The sequence below is a fragment of the Rhineura floridana genome, chromosome 7 (assembly GCF_030035675.1).
Source record: "Rhineura floridana isolate rRhiFlo1 chromosome 7, rRhiFlo1.hap2, whole genome shotgun sequence".
In the NCBI taxonomy this organism is placed as follows: domain Eukaryota; kingdom Metazoa; phylum Chordata; class Lepidosauria; order Squamata; family Rhineuridae; genus Rhineura; species Rhineura floridana.
Genome location: NC_084486.1, coordinates 21331509 through 21350328, shown reverse-complemented (window position 1 = coordinate 21350328; position 18820 = coordinate 21331509). Strand labels below are relative to the sequence as shown.

The window sequence follows — 18820 nt, the reverse complement described above, 5'->3', positions numbered from 1 at the left end:
AGTCAAGGCGCTGAAAACGGATAATCAAGCCTTGAAGGCCACGATAGACCAGATGCGAACAGCCCCTCCAGTTGCCGCAGTAAAGGTTCCCATTGGATTGCCCCCAAAATATGCGGGACAGAGTGATCAGTTGGCAACTTTCGTGGCTCAATGTGAGTTATATCTGGATGTCAGGCACACAGAATTTCCAGACGATGGGGCTAAAGTAGCCTTCGTGATTAGCCTCCTAGAGGGAGAAGCTGCAAAATGGGTGACTCCGTATCTCGTGAGAAAGGATACTGTCTTAAGAAGATACAGAGGATTTATACAGGAGATGACCGAGATGTTTCAAGACCCGCAAAGAACTGAAACAGTAGCGCGGCAGCTAGGCGCTCTGAAGCAAGCTGAAGGGACTGTTTCTGAGTACACTAACGCTTTTAAAATTTTGTCCCAGGAAACTGGTTATAATGATGCAGCCCTGATGTTTATGTACCGGAGTGGATTAAGCCAGCTCTGCTGTGTTTTGGGGCTCTCCTGCTCATTCTGCTCAGTGGGGCCCTAGACATCTGTTCCAAAGTCCTGCCCTGATGGCATCACTGGAATTCCTTCCCTGCTTGAACTGGGTCTGTACAGGCCATCCCCTGGCTGTGCTCTGTTGGAAGCTAATAGTAGGAGTTGCTGTCTCAGGCAGCAGCAGGGGCTCTATGAACAAGCTCCCCCATAATCACCACTTGCCTAAAGAGGCTGGAAGGAGGAACAAGGCTGTTCTCCTTACTTCTCCATCTCTCACCTCCTCAAGCAAGCAGTGGCTGCAGAGACAAAGGTTGCCTATCCTCATGGGAAGAGACAAATCCAGGCACCCTTTTGGAGGAGGCCATGAAATTACTCGGTTGCTTGGCCATACAGACTATTTCAGTGTGTCTATAGCCCTTGTCAAAGATTGCCCCCCTAGACCTCAGCACCCCAAGGGAGGTTCTTTGCTTCTGAGAACAGTTCCAACACCTTTGGATCTCTGCTTCCCAGGCCAACTCTCCCACCTTTCAGGATTAAGTTTCCATTAGTAACTGCCACCACCCCTTTTCCAGCTTTCTACTCTGAGGAAGGGGACCTCAGAGCGCCAACAGAATTCCACGAGCAGACTACTTGTTGTAGCCTCTACTCTGGAGCATTAAACCACACTAATCAACCTTAATCAGTAGCATTCAGCGATCAAAGACTGGATTTAGAATCACTAGTTTCAAGCAATACAAACCATTTATAAAAGGGTAGTTTATTTAAAAGAAAAGAAAGGTCTATACAAAAAGAGAGCAGCAATTGTTTCCTTAAAGCTAGTCGCCCTCAGCCAGGCTATGAGAGATACAATGGCATAACAAAGGTGAGAGGTTCAATACAGACAAAATAACATAACAAAAGCTTCCTAGTCTAAGATTTTCTACTCACAGTGCAGTAGCCTGGCTCCCAATGGCTTTTTACTGGAAATCCTTAGATGAGTCAAGGTAGATGGAAATGGGGAACAACAACTGAGGAAACATCCTTCATTTTATGGAGTTTACCAGTCAACAGGGGGAGGCAATTAGCGCTCCTGGGCACCCCTTCCATGATCACCTCCTTTGAAGATAAAGAGGGCTAGACAGTCCCTCCCGGGGGTCCTGATGTGCAATACCCCCTTTTCCTGATTTCCTCAGGAAGCAAACGAGATAACAAATAAGGTTCAGCTGTATCTTCTTGACTTTTGCAGATTGCCTGTCTGGCACTGAGCTGCGGATCTTTCTCAACAGGGTGTCCCAGGGATCCACAAGGCTCCCAGAATTCTCTCTGGTTGAACTATTTTAGCTTGACCAAAGTTAGCAAAGGTAGCTATTCTTGACAGCCCTGGAGAGGAAATGCACACCTGAGTGATCAGGAGACAGACATTCTACACTGCTTTGACTATGAAGAACTAGCAAAATCACTATGGCTATGACAGACAGATAGAATGTGTGCGCGCAAGCACGCATGCACATGCATGTAGAAAGTGAACTTGTACAGTGCAAGCACCCTGGTGTGAGCAGTCCACATTCAACTTATTTTGTAAAAAGTACACAATGGGAATCTGTCTGTGAGGGCTAAGACAATCTCTGTCAGGGATGGAGGGTAGTTTCGCCCTTAATACAAGCATAGTATTTGATTTTTTTAAATCACAGAAATCAATGACAGTAAAGAGGTGTACCATTGGCATGAGTGCTGAACCCCTTCTCTTGTGATTCCAGATATTAAGAATTAAGCCTGCTTTTACCTGCCCTATGCTGGATTCAGTTTTTTTGATAATCCTAATATGTGAAAGACTAGATAGATACAGATATATAAATCTTGCTCCATTCTCTCTATAAATATAGGGATGCCATATACATTGGCCCAGTTCACACTTCATATTAAATCATAATTCAAAACAAACTACAGTTTAAGATGAATGCTATTCTAAGGTTTCCACAGTCCTCCTTCCCCATTCCTGCCCCAACACACCATGGATAAAACAAGCCAGAGTTTGGTTCATCATGTTGTCTGAACCTGTGCTTGTGGTTTCTTTCCACCAAATAAACCAAAAGTGATAAACCAAGAACGAACCTTGGTGACTGCTTGTGGTTTGTTTGGAGGAAACAAACCATGAGCTCAAATGCAAACAACATGACAAGCCAGACCCTGGCTTGCTTTCTCTGGATCATAGCAGCAGCAACAGCAAGGGAGGAACTTTTGGGCAGCATGCACCAGCATACTGCTTGTTCACATTAAACCATAGTTTGTTTTAAACTACGGTTTAATGTAACATGTGAACCAGGCCATTGAGTGGAGCAAGATGATCACATGAATCTAATTGGTATTTTCCCTTTTATTTTATATAAGAAACTCAGTACCCTGAGAGAAGTGTGCAAATGTGCAGAGCCTCAGATATCAGGCAGCAAGCCATGCCATGACAGTGATTCATTTCCTTTGCTCCTCTATTTGAGACAAGGAATCTTAACAGGGGAACACATACACCAAACCAAACAAAGTGGAATATGCTCAGAGTTAAAGGATACATATGTTTCCTGATCTAGAAAGATTGCCGGGTCCACAATTGTGCTGCAGCAATGCATATACCTCAAAAGAAAAAGTTCAATTAGGCCATCCTTTTCATATGCAGGGTCCCAAACCCAACCTGAGTGTATATGCAGTGGCAGGTTCATTTCATTTTCTACACATGGTAAAAATGTAATGTTTAAGATGCTCAATATACCCTATGCCCTGTCATCATTATGATGCACTTTTCTCTACTCCAACCAGCATCAGCCAACTATGCAAAGCAGGGGCAGTAACATGCATAGCATAAGGTGTCAGGACATGCTGTCAGGGCAAGGGCTAAGTGGAACTAGAACTCCTCCAGATGACCTGTTTGTTGAACGTTCTTCCTAATTTGCTTGCACAAAGCTTACATGGAGGTTAGACTATGTCTGGTCTTTATTGAGCATTCATTTTGATTTGTATGCAGGATGGTTATTTAGGACAATAAATATTCATCCTGATTTGCTTGCAGGGTGTTCATAGTCTTTTGGTAAATTATTTGTTCATCCCATACTTTTCAATGCACTTCCCTGTCACATGCAAAAAGTAAAAAATGTTTGAAAGGGGGGAGTGGATTTGTTGCACTAGGTGACAGAGCATTTTAATCCACTTAAATTGTCCAAACCTAAATTTCTAGTATGTATGTATGTATGTATTTATAATATTTATTAGTCGCTTTCCCCAAAAAAAGGAACTCAAAGCAACTTACAAAAAAACACAAAACCTGTACTCAAAGTGGCTTACAACAAAAGCAAACAACAATTACAAAAACAATTTCAAAATAATACAACAGCAGTAATAAAACAACAAACGTCACAGCAACACAAAAACCATTTCAATACTATAAATATAACATTACAAACCGGTCAGATTACACCACTTGACAATATGGCAAAAAGAAAAGAAAAGTAAGACAGTTTCAGCTTGGCTCCTAGAAACACCCCACCCATTATGTTACTCGCAGTCTCACTCCTTTTAGCAGCAAAAAGTCCTCTCTTCAAAGCAGGGGCCTCCCGAGAGGGAGCCCTTCTTCTTGGGCCGGCCCAGCTGGAAGCTTGGGAAGCTCTTTTTGGTCTCCACCAGCTGCCCGCCATAGCTCTTCCCGGCGGCCCGATCTCAAGCAGCAGTGACGAGATGACCAAAGATCCTGACGCATCTCCAGGAAAGTCCTGCTCGTTAGTCCTCTGAGCGAAGAAGCTCTTCGGTGGCACTGGGGCAATAGGCAACAAGGGTGAGCGTGGGGAGCAGATTGAAGATTGTTGTTGTTGTTGTTTCCTTTCATGTGTTGGGATGGCATTTTTGTGGGTTGGTTCCTCTCGCATCCCCCTTCTTTGTGAGGAAAAAGCCCCTCAGAAAATGGAACCGTGGCCGCGGCAGCCAGAGCCAGGTCAGCCTTCAGGTGCCCCTCAGCCGGCTCCTTAGCCGTCTCCTTTCCTTGAACAAGGCTGCTTCGACGACAAGCAGGAGGCTGCTGCTCAGCCAAAGTGAGGGTCCAAACTCCGTTAATTAAGTGATCCAATTCATCCATCAGGACTTCTCCCAAGCTTGGCAGTTTGCATTGAAGGCTGAATTTATCAAATGGGCATTTTCCAAAACAACTTGAGAACAGAAACACAACCATCGTGAAGAATTTTCACGAGGATTTTTCTTTTTAAAAATTGCAAATTACTGCAGAAATGAAGAGGAACAAATTTATAATAATAATAATAAAATAATAAAATTTTATTTGTGAGTCGCCTATCTGGCCGAATTAACGGCCACTCTAGGCGACGTACAATAACACAAGATTATAAAAATTAGAAAAACGAGACACTGAGAGAACTGAAACTGACAGATCATTCGATCCCTGCTTTAGAGTTATCTCTTTCCTGAGGACAGAATCACAGGTGTGGCAAATTTTAAAGTATCATGACAGCTCCCAGAACCATACCCCCAAAGTGCTATCATCGCTCAAGGATACAGCACCTGCTTTGCATGCAGAAGACCCCAGGTTCAATCCCTGGCATCTTCAGCCAGGGCTGGAGCAACCCTAGTCTGAAACCCTAGAAACCCTACTGCTAGATAATATATACCAGCCTTTCCCAGCCTTCGGGTCCCCAGATGTTGCTGGACTACAACTCTCATCAGCCTCAGCTAGCAAGGCCAGTGGTCAAGCATTGTGGGAACTGTAGTCCAGCACTATCTGGGGACCCAAAGGTTGGGAAAGGCTGGATGAACCAATGATCTGATACAAAATAAGGCCGTATTCACGCCTTACATTTATTCTACTATTATTCCACTTTATGACTTCCCCCAAAGAATCCTGAGAGTTGTTAGGAGACCCCTTTTCCCCTCACAGAGCTACACCTCTCAGAGTGTTTTAACAGTTAGTTCCTCTTCCCAGAGAACTCTGAGAATTGTAGCTCTGTAAGGGGAAAAGGGGTCTCCTAACAACTCTCAGCATCCTTCACATAATACACCAATCAGGTTTCCTTGGGGGAAATGGTGACTCTTTAAAGTGGACTACTAGCTGAATAAATGTATAATGTGAATGTGGTCTAAGCCAGCCTCATATGAGATAGCCACACAGAGAGTTGAAAAATGTATGATCAGGCAAAGGATGGTGTAGTGGTTAGGATGCTGGACTATGGCTGGGGTTCACATTCCCAATCAGTCATGAAGTTCACTGGGTGACCTTGGGCCAGTTACTGTCTAACCTTAGCCTATCTAACAAAGGGATCATGTGCCAGGCCAGACCTGTCTTTCAACTCCCCCTGCAAACTCACAGCACTGACAATTACCAGTCCTGTGAGGTAGGTTAGGTTGAGAGACTGTGAAAGGTCATATCTCCTGCTGTGGGGAAAAACCCTACTGGAGCTGCCCTTCCTTCATGTTTCTACTCCATAGGTCCTGCCTGCAAAAATCAGAACTGTATGAAATGTATCCAACAACCACTGCCAATTCTTTCATTCCTGTGATAACACTCATACCTGGTTTCAAATCCAGTACTGAACCAGGAAGGTCCATTGGTTTTCAGATCCCTGATAGGCCCTGTTAAATGTTTATTTGGGCACTTTTTAATTTATGTGGTTTCTTTACTGCCAATTTCTCCTCCAGCATTGTTCCACAGAAGGGAGGGGAAAGTGGTTTTTATAACTCCCACAAGGGCCAGCCACAGTCAGAACTTATTTGTATAATTGTTGGAGATGGGAGAAGGAGGTGGCTTTGCGGCTGTCACAAGTGTCAGCCAACCAGAACTCTACACAGTTGTCTTCTACTGGAAATAGGAAGAACTTGTACCTCCTGATTCTCAGAGGACGACTGTATGTCTGATGAAAAGGGGGGGGGACAAATGTGGATCCTCAGCAGGCTCACCACTCAAGCTGTTTTCATCTGTGCAACTTTTCCTCATTAACCACATTTCACCTTTAAGCTGCTATCTTATCCTTTCACACCCTGCTGAACCATAGCCTCAGCTCCACCCTGGCTGGGAGATGTTTCCTGACTGGTAGTCATTCTCAACCTTAATGGGCTATTAAAACACACACGCACATAAACACATTTTCAGACATGAGTATCCACAGAGATAGCTTCATTAAGCATCAGCAGGCAATTAACTTAAATAAAACATGATCCCTTATTAGCTATTCACAATATTTTGTTTCATGATTTAGGATGTTAGTTGTTTGGAAAGTCTTCATGTTTGTTTTAGGCGATAGTACCTACTTTCCTGGGAATATGTCTCAATGAAGTCAATGTTGGTTACTGAGTTGACATGGAGAACATTGCACTGTTAGTATGGAGGTGCTGTTATTTTGTTTCCTGATGCATCTCTGTCCCCCCCCCCATTTTTGCTCTATTGCAGCTGGTTATTAGATCAGGAGTTCGCAAACTGTGGTCCATGGATCACCATGAGCTTCATTCAGGTGGTCCACAGCATGTCCGCATCAAATATTCATATGGATATTTAATTGTATTTTGATTGCTCCTTTTATTTCTTATTGTATTTTATTGTATTACAATTTGAACTCTATGGAATGCAAATGATATAAAAATACAACATAAAAAAAAGAAGCAATAAAAATGCAATTTGAAATCATCCATTATCTAGCACAGCACTTTACAATTGATCCACCAGGAAGAAAAATTATTAAATGGTCTGCTAAGACCATCAGCAATTTTCAAGTGGTCTGGGGGGGGGGGTGAATTGGGAACCACTATATATCAGATAATATTTTATTTTTAAAAAATAAATGGCACATTTTGTTCATGACGTTTCTTGATCTGCAGTAAGAACTCTTTCATAATTTGGGGGGATTTTCCACGCTACAAATTTGTATCAATTGTATATCATTTTATCTGCTTCAGACTCCCCCCAAAACTCCTGAAAACTGAAATTTGCATATGCTCCAACTGTCCTTGAGCTGGACCAATTGGCTGAGCAGTGCAAAGAGCTGACTGGCTGTCCGGCCCAGAGATGAAGGATTCAGACTGAGGTAAGGTAATGTCTTTTTCTCCTTTTATTAAAGTTATAGATACATCCAAAGCTGTGTGCTTCATATACCTGTCTACTCTGACTCACTACTTTCCCTAACTATCCTAGCTAAGCAATCTCTGCAGCATTGAGGAGAGTTGACTCACTGCTTGTGTCTTGGGAGACACTGGCTTAAGTAGGGAAGGTTTTGGTTCGTAGATGGTGGCTCCGCCTGAGTTTTACCCTCTAAAAGTCTCTCTTCTCGCGCCTCCTCGAGCGAGGCTAGGGGGGACAAATCTCAGATGACCCATCTGACAGCAGGGCTTTGCTAGGTGACCGCATGGTCTCTGGAAGCAGGATGCTGATTGTCTGGGAAGCATTTGAAGTGTCTGGTGGGGATTCCTGCCTGGGAGTAGATGGTGCAGGTGGAGAGTTGCTTCCCAACTGCTCAGGCATTGGATTTGCAGGTGGGGCAGGAGCTTCCTTGGTGGAAGTGCCAGGCAGGGGAGTTTGAGGGCTTCAAGAACCCTCCCTGCTCATCTCCCTTCCATCCTCATCTGACTACCCTCCCTGATCTAACTCTCCCTCCGCCTGGGACACAACACTGGCTAGCAAATGGGAGACTGACAGAAATGTCTGCAGGAGAAATTCAAATGCAAAGCTAATGAGTATGTGAGGAACAGAAAATAGTGTGGATTTGCAAAAAAAAGTATTGGGGAAACAACTTCTTCTTGCTTTAAACTCTATATGATAGAGCATTGCCCCAGTTGGCCTAATGGACCAGCCTCCACTGGTAGTGTGTAGCTTGCCATTTCTATAGCTGACAAGATGTATTTGTGGCTGACACAAGAGATTTTGCTACTTGAGGCAGAGCAGCAAATAGTGTTTTTAGATATTTTTATTGCATTGTTTGGTCACTGATGTGTTTGCCACCCTGGCTCCTTTGGGAGGAATTTAAATTTAATAAATCAATCAATAAGGAGATAGCTAACAATTTGCTGCTTTTTCATGACATCCAAAATCAGCTGCCTGACCAGCCGCCTCACATTGCCTAGTAGCAGGGCTGGCCCTGCTCTGAAGAAGTTGCTAACAGAATAGGGGACAATGCCATTTTAAAGCATATCTATAACATAAAGAACAAACCATTTTCTTAGCTTTGAAATCAGAGAAAGATGGGCCAGTGGAAGAGTGAAGGGTGGGCCATTGCAGAGTGCCCCCATTCAAAACCTATTTTCTTCCCACTTCCCCAAAAGAAAAATGGAAATGGACTGCCTTCAAGTCGATTCCAACTTATGGCAACCCTATGAAGAGGGTTTTCATGGTAAGCGGTATTCAGAGGGGGTTTACCATTACCTTCCTCTGAGGCTGAGAGGCAGTGACAGGACCAAGGTCAAAGCCTCTCCAAAAAAATTCAGCCCAGGTCTAAATAGAACAGAACAGACTCTCCAGCATTTGGACAGGGGGTGAGAGCTCAGACAATAATTTTGCATTTAAGAATCAGCATGCTGCAAGTACATACCTACCTTCATATAAAAAACTTCGTGTGTATGTGTGTGTGTTAGGAGAATGATGAAAGAGGAAGCTGAGATTTCTTGGCTTAGAGATCTCAAATTTCCCCTGAATTACAATTCCCCGGGCTCCCTCAAGACAGGGAAGACAGGCTGGTGATGGTAAATAGTTTTTGCAGAGTCACTCAAAGATGCTTTGAAAGTGGGGTTAATGCTTGTGGTGTGTCTACACTCATTCCACTCTTTCCTCTGGGTTTTCAGGTTTGTAGTGTTTCAAATACCTCTTTTGAAAGGGGGAACAATAAGACAAAAGAAACACATGTACACACCCCATGGAAGTGAACCATTTTTCAAACTAGTTTGAACTCCTTGATCAATTTAGTCTGTCATGTAGATGTCCTCTAACTACAACATCTTCTGTTGTTCACACTACAGAGAAAGAAAACATGGCAAAATATTGGCACTTAGAATAACCATGAACCAACATAAATGAAGTTGCACATACCCCTGTTGCAATCAAGTCATACAAAGACAAATGGCAACTATGGATCCCCATTAACATCTCTCCAAATCCTATTAAAGATAAGAAACAAGCTTACCTCTTTACAATATTCTGCACCAATTTTTAAATTAAGCAGACATTAAAAATTCCACTCATTTTATATTTTAAAACAAAACTCTAAAAAGATACACTCTTACAAGATGAAGACAATCCAAACCAAATAAAACAGGTTATATACAGAAAGGGCATTTTCCTAGAATTAGAGAAATAATCAAAAGGATGAACTGTTAACTCATTATTAGCAACAAGTGTTAGGGTGTAGGAGGATGAGGGTGTCTTAAATCTCAATTCTTTGCATTGGCGCCCCAGGACTGGGAAGAATTATGATGTGTTTCTAAAAGCTTCTAAAAGTTTACAATCTGGTTCTAAGCATGTTAGTTCAGGATCAAACCCCACTGAGTACAATAGGATTTATTTCCTAGTAGGATTGCAACCTTCTTAGTTCATTGCACAGCATTTCTAATATCTTGATGTAAACAATCAATACAGACAGTTTAAAGATGGGGAAACGGTGACTGAAATAATTACAATGAGTTGCTCAAGATAGAATGTATCCTGGCAGAGTAGGGTTCAACCTAACAACACCCATTCCATTGGACCATATCCCCAAAACAATCAAGTTTTAGGCAGCTTGGACAAAGGAAGTCCATTCTGGTCAATCTGCCAAGAAAAGTGCACAAACCTTTCTAGGGTGACCAAATGCAGAGGAAGAAAGTATTATGTAGTAGTTCAGAAAAGGACAACCAAAATGATCAAGGGGATGGAGTGACTCCCCTATGAGGAAAGGTTACAGCATTTGGCGCTTTTTAGTTAAGAGAAAAGGCGAATAAGAGGTGACATGACGGAAGTGTATACAATAATGCATGGCAAGGAGAAACTGGATATGGAAAAGTTTTTCTCCCTATCTCATAATGCTAGAACTCATGGCCATCCAATGAAGCTGACCGTTAGAAGATTTAGGACGGACAAAATATACTACATCCTCGTATAGCACATAGTTAAACTATGGAACTTGCTCTCACAAGAGGCAGTGATGGCCACCAACTTGGATGGCTTTAAAAGATTAGACAAATACATGGAGAAAAAGGCTATCAGTGGCTACTAGCCATGATGGCAACGCTCTGCCTCCGTAGGCGGGTGCAATATGCTTCCAAAGACCAGTTGCTGGAAACAGCAGGAGAGGAGAGTGCTCTTTGCACTCAGGGCTTGCTTGTGGGTTTCCCATGTGCAACTTGTTGGCCACTGTGAGGACAGGATCCAGCAGGGCTCTTCTTATGTTCTTATGATGAAGAAATCTCGGCGAGTAAAGCTTCCCCTGCTAAAATCCATACTTGTTCAACTATTCACAATTCATGAACCCTTTCTTATATTGGATCATCCCCAATCCAGATAACAGCAGCTCAGGAAGCTTGGACAATTAATGAGGCTACAGGTTTCCAGCGTGCAGTTGCTTATTCTCCCACAGGTTTGAAACATTGAGGTTTGTATTTCCCTCTAGCCCAAATAAGCTTTGTCTCACCCTATATCATATATCTCCATAATCAACAATCAAAACTGTCGCTTTGCGCCACTCCAGTTAAGGCGTTAAGCCAAGCAAGCGAAGAATACAACGTGAAGGTCAGGGAGTATTGAAAACTACAACAGCTGTACAGGTTTTATTTCATCATAGGTGTGTTTCAAACCACCCTTCAATCATGTCCCTAGGACAGTTTACGTAAAAACAATGCAACAATTCAAATCTAAATACAACATCATAATAGACTAAAAGGGTAGCAATGTTCTGGGTAGGCAACCTGTGACTCTCCATATGTTATTACACCATGACACCCATCCTCCCTGCCCTTTGGCTGTGATGGCTGGGGCTGACGGGTTGGAGTCAAGTCCAACAAATATCTAGAGGGCACCAACTTGCCTATCCCTGCTCTAACCTAAGGTTTCTTGAAATAGGTTGCCCCAGACTCTAGGCAGGCAGGCAGGCAGGCAAGGGGCTGGGTTAGGGAGACTGGTGGCATAGGCCAGGATGGAAATATATCTGTCTACCTGTCTGGAATGACTGCAGATTGAGCTGGATATAATAGCTGGGTGACGAGTTGCAAAGGACTGTGCCGAGTTGGGTATTGCCTCTATCCTCAGTAGGTGTCTAGAAAAAGGGATTTCAGCGGGTGCAGTTTGTTCATGGTATAGGAGCCCTGTCCTCCCTTGCAAGTTGTATCTGGTCACCTTACCACACAGAAATGAAAAGTGTGAGGGGTGGTGGTGGGTTATAGTCTATTAGTATTTCTATACGACACTTTTCTGCTAGAAGGAAAAGTCTCTCAAAGCATCTTAAAACCAATAGGTTTTGTTTTTAAAAAAGAAATAATATAATGCAATCAGCCGCTTAATCATTACACAGGAGATTCAAGCTGGCTGCTGGCATCCTACCTTCCAGATATAAGGAGGACATCTGCACCTCCAAAGATGGTAGAGTGGCAGAAGTTATAAGCATTTGCTAAGCACAGGCAAGTACAGATGAGATCACACCTACTCCCCCCACATCCCCAAACACCTCTTTGAGCACCATTGCCCAACCCAGGGACCCTTTCAAGGACAGCAGCTTCTGTGCGCCCAGTGAAGAAAGGTTGAGTTGCTTCACCCTCTTCTCCAACTGTGCAATCACTGCAACCATGCACAACAATTACAAGTGTTGCTACTTACCAGACATGGGTCCTAGGAATGTAGAGAAACGGTGATGTCACTGATGTTCCAGCTGTGCAGTCCAGATCCTCAGCCTCATCCTTCCTCTCTACCCAGCAGAAGTTTCAACTCTCTGTCTCCTTTCTTCCTAGCAGCTGTTCTTTCCAACCTCTCTCCTCTGGGGCTCTTGCATCTGGGCTGGGGCTGGCAGTAGCAGCAAAACAAGAAACAAACAAAACAAACCACCCCAAACAAATCCCAATGCCTCTCCCTCCCTGACAGCCTCGGGTGCCAGCTGATAACTTTTCCCCACATGGATTTGGTGCACCTGAGATTAGCGAGAGGGAGACAGCAAGGACTGGTGCTGCATAGCTCATTCCCTCTCTCCACCTCCTTGTCTCCCTGTGGATGTTGAATAAATAAGCAGCTCCTCCTCCTGGTCACCAAAGAGCTCCTGGATATTTCAAGGGCTGCTTAGGCTTGCCAAGTCCTGCAGTCTAGGGAAGGGACAATGTAAGTGGGTCCTGCCAGCAGCCACCCTTTCCTTCCTGTAAAGCCCAGGGCTGGCAGTCTCAGAGCATCCCTCTAACAACAAAGGAGCATTGTGGGAGATTAGCCCGCGCAACTAGGACATTGGCACTGAGGGGCACACAGCCAGAAGTGTAACTTGCCTTGACTTGTATTTTGAAAAATAAAGCCTTCAGAAGATTTTGTTTTTCAAAAATAAGTGGAAAAAAGCGATTTATTTTATTTTTCGATTTCACCAATTGGTTTGGTTTTCGACCAAAGACTATAGGAGTGGAAGCAGGATTTCCTCCCATGCCTTTTCTCCAGAGGCAAAGGGCCAGCCCAAGACATTTTACTGTCTGAGTGAAGTGAAAGACAAGCGGGCGCATGTGCACACACATGCCATTCCATGTACAGAAGCTAATCACAGCTGGTCACAGGACAGCATCTTCCACTGTACCACAATGACTATATTCTACCTCCACCATTGGAGAGAGTATGTCTCTGAACACCAGTGGCTGAGAATTGCAAGTGAGCAAAGCGCTGTTGCTCTCAGATTCTGCTTGTGGGCTTCCAATGGGCATCTGGTTAGCTACTGTGAGAACAGGATACTTTGGCCTGATCAAGCAGGGCTTTTTTTATGCTGTTACCTTAGGGCAACAGGCTAGCTTAGAGGGCACAGGGCAGGTTACACGCTACACACAACTGTTTTCCAACTCTTTTCTACCGCTCCCTACCCTCCACCACCTGAGGCATGTGCCTCACTCTGCCTAAAGGTAGGGCTGACCCTGCAAAAGCAGCAGCAGAAGGGACGGAGGGCAAATGCCCCTTCCCGACAAGTAGCTAATTCCACCTTCACACTCCTGCTGCTGGATCCCTGCAATTACTTGAACAAATGACACTGTTCACATACACCTTATAACTGAATCAGAATCTGAAACTAACATAAAGCTGCCATCCCAAGAATGCTCCTAAAAGTTAACTGCAGCAAAACCAATCAGACCTATTTCAGAGGGGGGGAAATGCTCAGGATGAGGATATTAATGTAAACTATATCATTAGCTTCCTTTTGGAAAACTAACAAGGGACAAAGGTCACCCCAGCTTGAGCAATGAGCCTTGCCCCTCCTGTACCCCAACATTTTTTTCTGGGGCCACCACTACCTTTCTCTGATGTAAATGCCCCCTCCCCTAAAACTGCTATGTGTTCAACGGATGTGAGGAAACAGGTATAGCTAAGGCTGTGCCATACCCCCTCCTTGCATTTTTACAGGGCCATTTGTTTCCTGAAAAATGTTGGGAGGGCATTTTCAGAAACCTTTCTGTTTGGAAGAAGAGGGAGAGACAATTATTTTATTTTTAGGGAGGGCTTACCTGATAGATATGGCATATTTCCTTTAACTTATACAAAACCCACACATGGTAGCAGACAGAGCTGCAATATGCAGCTGCCACTGCCGCGTAGTATTCCTCATTGTGAATGACTCAATGCGAACAAATCAGCCTCTGGAGAGTGCTGGGTGTGGGGGACAGGGATGGCTCCAGGTCTGAGGAGCCCTAAACAAAGTGTCCTCTGGCAGGCCCAGTTCTCTTTCAATTCCCCCCTCCTCCAGCTGCAGCGCTCCAAGCAGCACTGGGTGGCTGGGTCTAGCAACCGTTTAACTTTCCCACAATGCTAGGTTGGGGGCATTGTGGGAAATTAAAAGGGTAGCTAGATCCAGTCTCCTGGTGCTATTTGAGAAAGAAAATTAAGGGCAGCCCAAGGTAAGCATCGACAGTGGGCTGTGCCACAGTGCTGGGGCTCTGACAGCTACCCACAGATGTCGGCTGCTGACACCAGCCCTATTAGGGTGCACTCTCAGTTCACATAGGAAAAAGGATGAGGTCAGACAAGCTTCGCAAACATTCTATGTGAGCTGCTGGTTAACCCTACAAATCAGCAGCTCGGGCCAAATTGGGCTGTATGGAATGTTGTCATCTGATATATACCCCATTGCCAGCTTCAGAGGATGTGGATGGTGAGCAGCACCAGCTCCAACTGGAGTTTGCAGTCAGTTGGGTGGAAGTTGTCACCTTGGACCTCCACTGCCTCATTTCCTTCTCAGAATGGTCCTCAAACAAAACTGCTTGCTGATTAGGACCATAAAAGAATTATTCCTTCAGAATCTCCTACATCAGGATTCCTCGACAGAAACACCAAAGTAGAAAGAGCTCCTTAAAGGTCGATAACTTGACAATGACCTTCTCGTAGTTACTTTCTTACGGAAGACAAACCAATAGCACCACCTCCTGTTATCCTGAAATATTACACTGCCCATGAAGGGTTAAAAATAAATGCTGAGAATGCATTTCTATGCCAGATCTTCACAAAGAGCCAATAATAATAATAATAAACTTTAATATATAAGCCGCCTATCTGGCCGATGGCCACTCTAGGCGGCGAACAATAAAACACGATAAAATACAATAATAAATATAGTCGGTACAGTACAATACAAAGTTTACAGTATGATAGATTTATCAACATTTTAGTTCAAGGCTGATTCACCTTAGAGGTCTCAAAGGTTGCAAAGGCCTGATTAAAAAGCCAAGTCTTCAGGCCCCGGCGAAATATATCCAGGGAAGGGGCATGACGAAGATCTATTGGGAGGGAGTTCCAGATCGAGGGGGCCACCACAGAGAAAGCTCTCTCTCGAGTCCTCACCAACCTAGCCACTTTAGTTGGTGGGACTGAGAGAAGGCCCTGCGTGGCAGATCTTGTAGGGCGGCTCAATTTGTGACGGTGGAGGTGCTCCATCAGATATACTGGGCCGACACCGTACAGGGCTTTAAAGGTTAATACCAACACCTTGAATTGAGCCCGGAAAGCAACTGGAAGCCAGTGTAGATTGTAGAGCACTGGAGTAATATGATCATAACGGCGGCTATTTGTAAGTAAACGAGCCGCCGTATTTTGTACCAGCTGTAATTTCCGGACTGTTTTCAAGGGTAACCCCACGTAGAGCACATTGCAGTAATCTAAACGAGAGGTGACCAGAGCATGTACTACGAGTGGGAGCTGATGTACTAAGAGGCTGGACCAGGTTATTGCTACCATCACTAAAACCCTTATTTAGAGAAAGGCATTTTGGAACCCTGGGCTGTACAAATGTTTTGTGAGGTACTTTCAGGCATAGTCTGCCCTCTTTCCTTGTGGAACCTTTTCCCCATCAAATCTTCCTGTAACTGATGCCACCGGAGTGCTTAGGTGAGGGATAGCCAATGAGGTGCATTGTTATAATCCCTGATAATTGGCCACACTGGCTGGGGCTTATGGGAGTAGGAGTCTTAACAAAATCTGGAGGGCACCACATTGGCCACTCCTGGGTTAGGTAATCCATGCCCCAGGTGCAGAGTTGAGCCAAAGGCTTTTACCTGCTCTAGGTGAATTAAAATCCCCCAGTCTTCCCTTGTATCTTACAATATGCTGAGCAACATAACAGCAGCATATGATGTGATCAAAGAGTTGACCAGAATACAGTAGACTCTCACTATAATGCATCTCAATGTACCACAGAATCAGATGTACTGTGGGTATAACAAAGTCCCCTGAGTAAAACACACCCTTTTCTTTACCTTGACCTTGGTGAGTCTTCCATTTGCTTCCCCTCTGTGTTTCTGAGTCTTTTTTCCTCTCAGCATTCTTTTTAAAATTCTTTTTCCTGATGCCCCCCTCCCTCCTGCCCTTTTCCTTGCTGACTTCCCCCCCCCCCAAGGGATGCTTATCTCTTGAGCTTTCTTCAAATTCTTAGGTTACTGTCTGTGATTTTTTAAAACTTGTTTTTCCCTCTTTGCTTTTTCCTTCTTGCTCAGTTGCTCAGCCACAGCTGCACTGGTTCTTTTGCCTCTTTAGGAACCACTACTCCAACACTTGCTGGCTTTAACCCTTGCAGTGCAATTTTCATTACAACACAGAAGCCCTATACCACGGGTGCATCCTTTGTCCCCCAACCCGTGTTATAGTGAGGTTCTACTGCAATATTTTCTCATTTTCATTTAAATCCCTATCATTTCTTTACTTCCTCCCTTTTATAACTTTTCCTATTCCCTGGGAAGCCAGTGGGGATCAGAAGGCCCTTGACTGTGTCCCCTAGATTACAGTGGGTATCCCACATACAATGATCCACTATGTTGCCTTGAAAAGTGCAGGCATTGGCCATCTCTTCAAGACATATACATGAGGCAGGTGCCCCTGGACTGTTAGTGTCCTAGGCAGCAGTGTAGCTTATATCTATGACTGAGTCAGCTCTGCACAAGTGCAGTCACAGTAAACCACCAACACAAAATTATCTATCCTAAACAATAAGATATTTATTAAGGAAATACCTTGTATCTAGAAACACCTTAACAAAGAAATGCAAACAATCCTAATGTTGTCTATTTAAAGATAATTCCTGAGTTTATTTAGAAGGTGGAATCTAAAAGGTAAATGTGTCCCTGCACTTATAGTGCAAGTCGTCTCTGACTCTTAGGGTGACGTCTTGCGATGTTTACTAGGCAGACCTTATATATGGGGTGGGATTGCCAGTTCCATCCCTGGCCTTTCTTTACCCCCCAGCATATGCCGGGTACTCATTTTACTGACCACGGATGGATGGAAGGCTGAGTGGACCTCTACCCCTTTTACCGGAGATTCGACTTCCTCCTTCCGTTGTAATTGAACTCCGGCCGTGAGCAGAGTTTCGGCTGCGTTACCGCCGCTTACAACTCTGCACCACGGAGGGTCATAGGTGGAATCTAGATCACGATTATTTATATACTGTATTTGAATTTTAATTCACATGTCCATTTTCCTTTGCATCAGGTACAAGATTTGATGTCTACCCCTTAGCACCAGAACTTTTCTTTTTTTCCCTTCCACCCAGGTAAAAGAATTTCAGTTTCCAGATTTTGTTTAGGAAAAGAGAGCAGAGACATATTTTTTAAAATCATATATTAATGATCCCTTTATGATCACAGGGAGAGGTTATATAAAACTGATAGATTAAAGCAAGATTTGGTTGCATAAATGCAGTTACTGCACTTCAGTCTGCTACAGAGGCAACCCTGCAGATTATCACAGGAAGGGGTCAGCCTGGAATTCCAGATCACATCCTAATACCACAGTATCCATGGCAGGTTGCTATGTCTCAATGATTCACCAGCAAATGTATGGTCAGTTTGAGGCACCATGTGTGAATCCTCCTCAACAGAAAGGACTAAAGGAGTGGTTCCTGTTCTATTAAAGTTTTGCTAAAGCAACAACAGGCCTATGCATGTGTTACTCACATGTAGGAAATGCCCAAGCAGAGACAGGAGCAGGGTTGTGCATTTAGCCACACCCCCAATAGCCGGGGTTCTTCTTTTAACAACAGTGCATTGTATATATTGTCTGTATAGACAAACTACTGTGTGAGCTCATCCTCATGTGCATGGGCTCGGCTCCATCAGGATACCTGGTTGTGCTGGTGTACCAATATTACAGAGCCCCAACACACAGGGAGGAGCTCGTTCATTGGTAGTTCTATACCAGGCATGGGGAATCTTTGGCCCTCCTGATGTTGCTGAACTACAACTCCCATTATTCCTGGCTGTTGGCCATACTTGCTGGGACTAATGGGAGTTGTAATTCAGCAACTACAAAAGTTCCTAACACCTGTTCAACACAGACAATCATGCACAACATGTGGCTGCTGGATAAAGAAGATTCAACATTGATGACGGGGCTAAAAGCTCGTCTGTTCTCAGGGGCGGGAACGGATGGATGGACACACACACACACACACAGAGAGAGAGAGAGAGAGAGAGAGAGAGAGAGAGAGAGAGAGAGAGAGAGAGAGAGAGAGCATATATAGTGCTATGGCCATCCTGAATTCTGGTGTATTCCCAGATAATTTGGCTTGCTTTTTGATCCTGCCTCCTAGTTTGTCCTTCAGCCCTGACCTGTTCTTTGGTCCTAACAGCTGGATTTGTCCCACGGCTTCTGGTTCCTGGTTCAGTTCAGAATGCTACCCATGACCCAGGCCTGATAGGTAAGGTC

The 18820-nt window shown here is 44.2% G+C and overlaps 1 protein-coding gene across 1 annotated transcript in view; it reads right to left on the bottom strand.

The window, feature by feature from the left end:
• SYT15 (synaptotagmin 15) overlaps positions 1 to 12647 on the bottom strand; it is a 36255-nt gene extending 23608 nt beyond the window's left edge. The window contains exon 1 of the mRNA XM_061635011.1: positions 12278 to 12647. Within this exon, the coding sequence (XP_061490995.1) occupies positions 12278 to 12284 (7 nt within the window). The 5' untranslated portion in view covers positions 12285 to 12647. The remainder of the gene's footprint in view (positions 1 to 12277) is intronic.
• Between the last annotated feature and the right edge of the window lie 6173 nt (positions 12648 to 18820).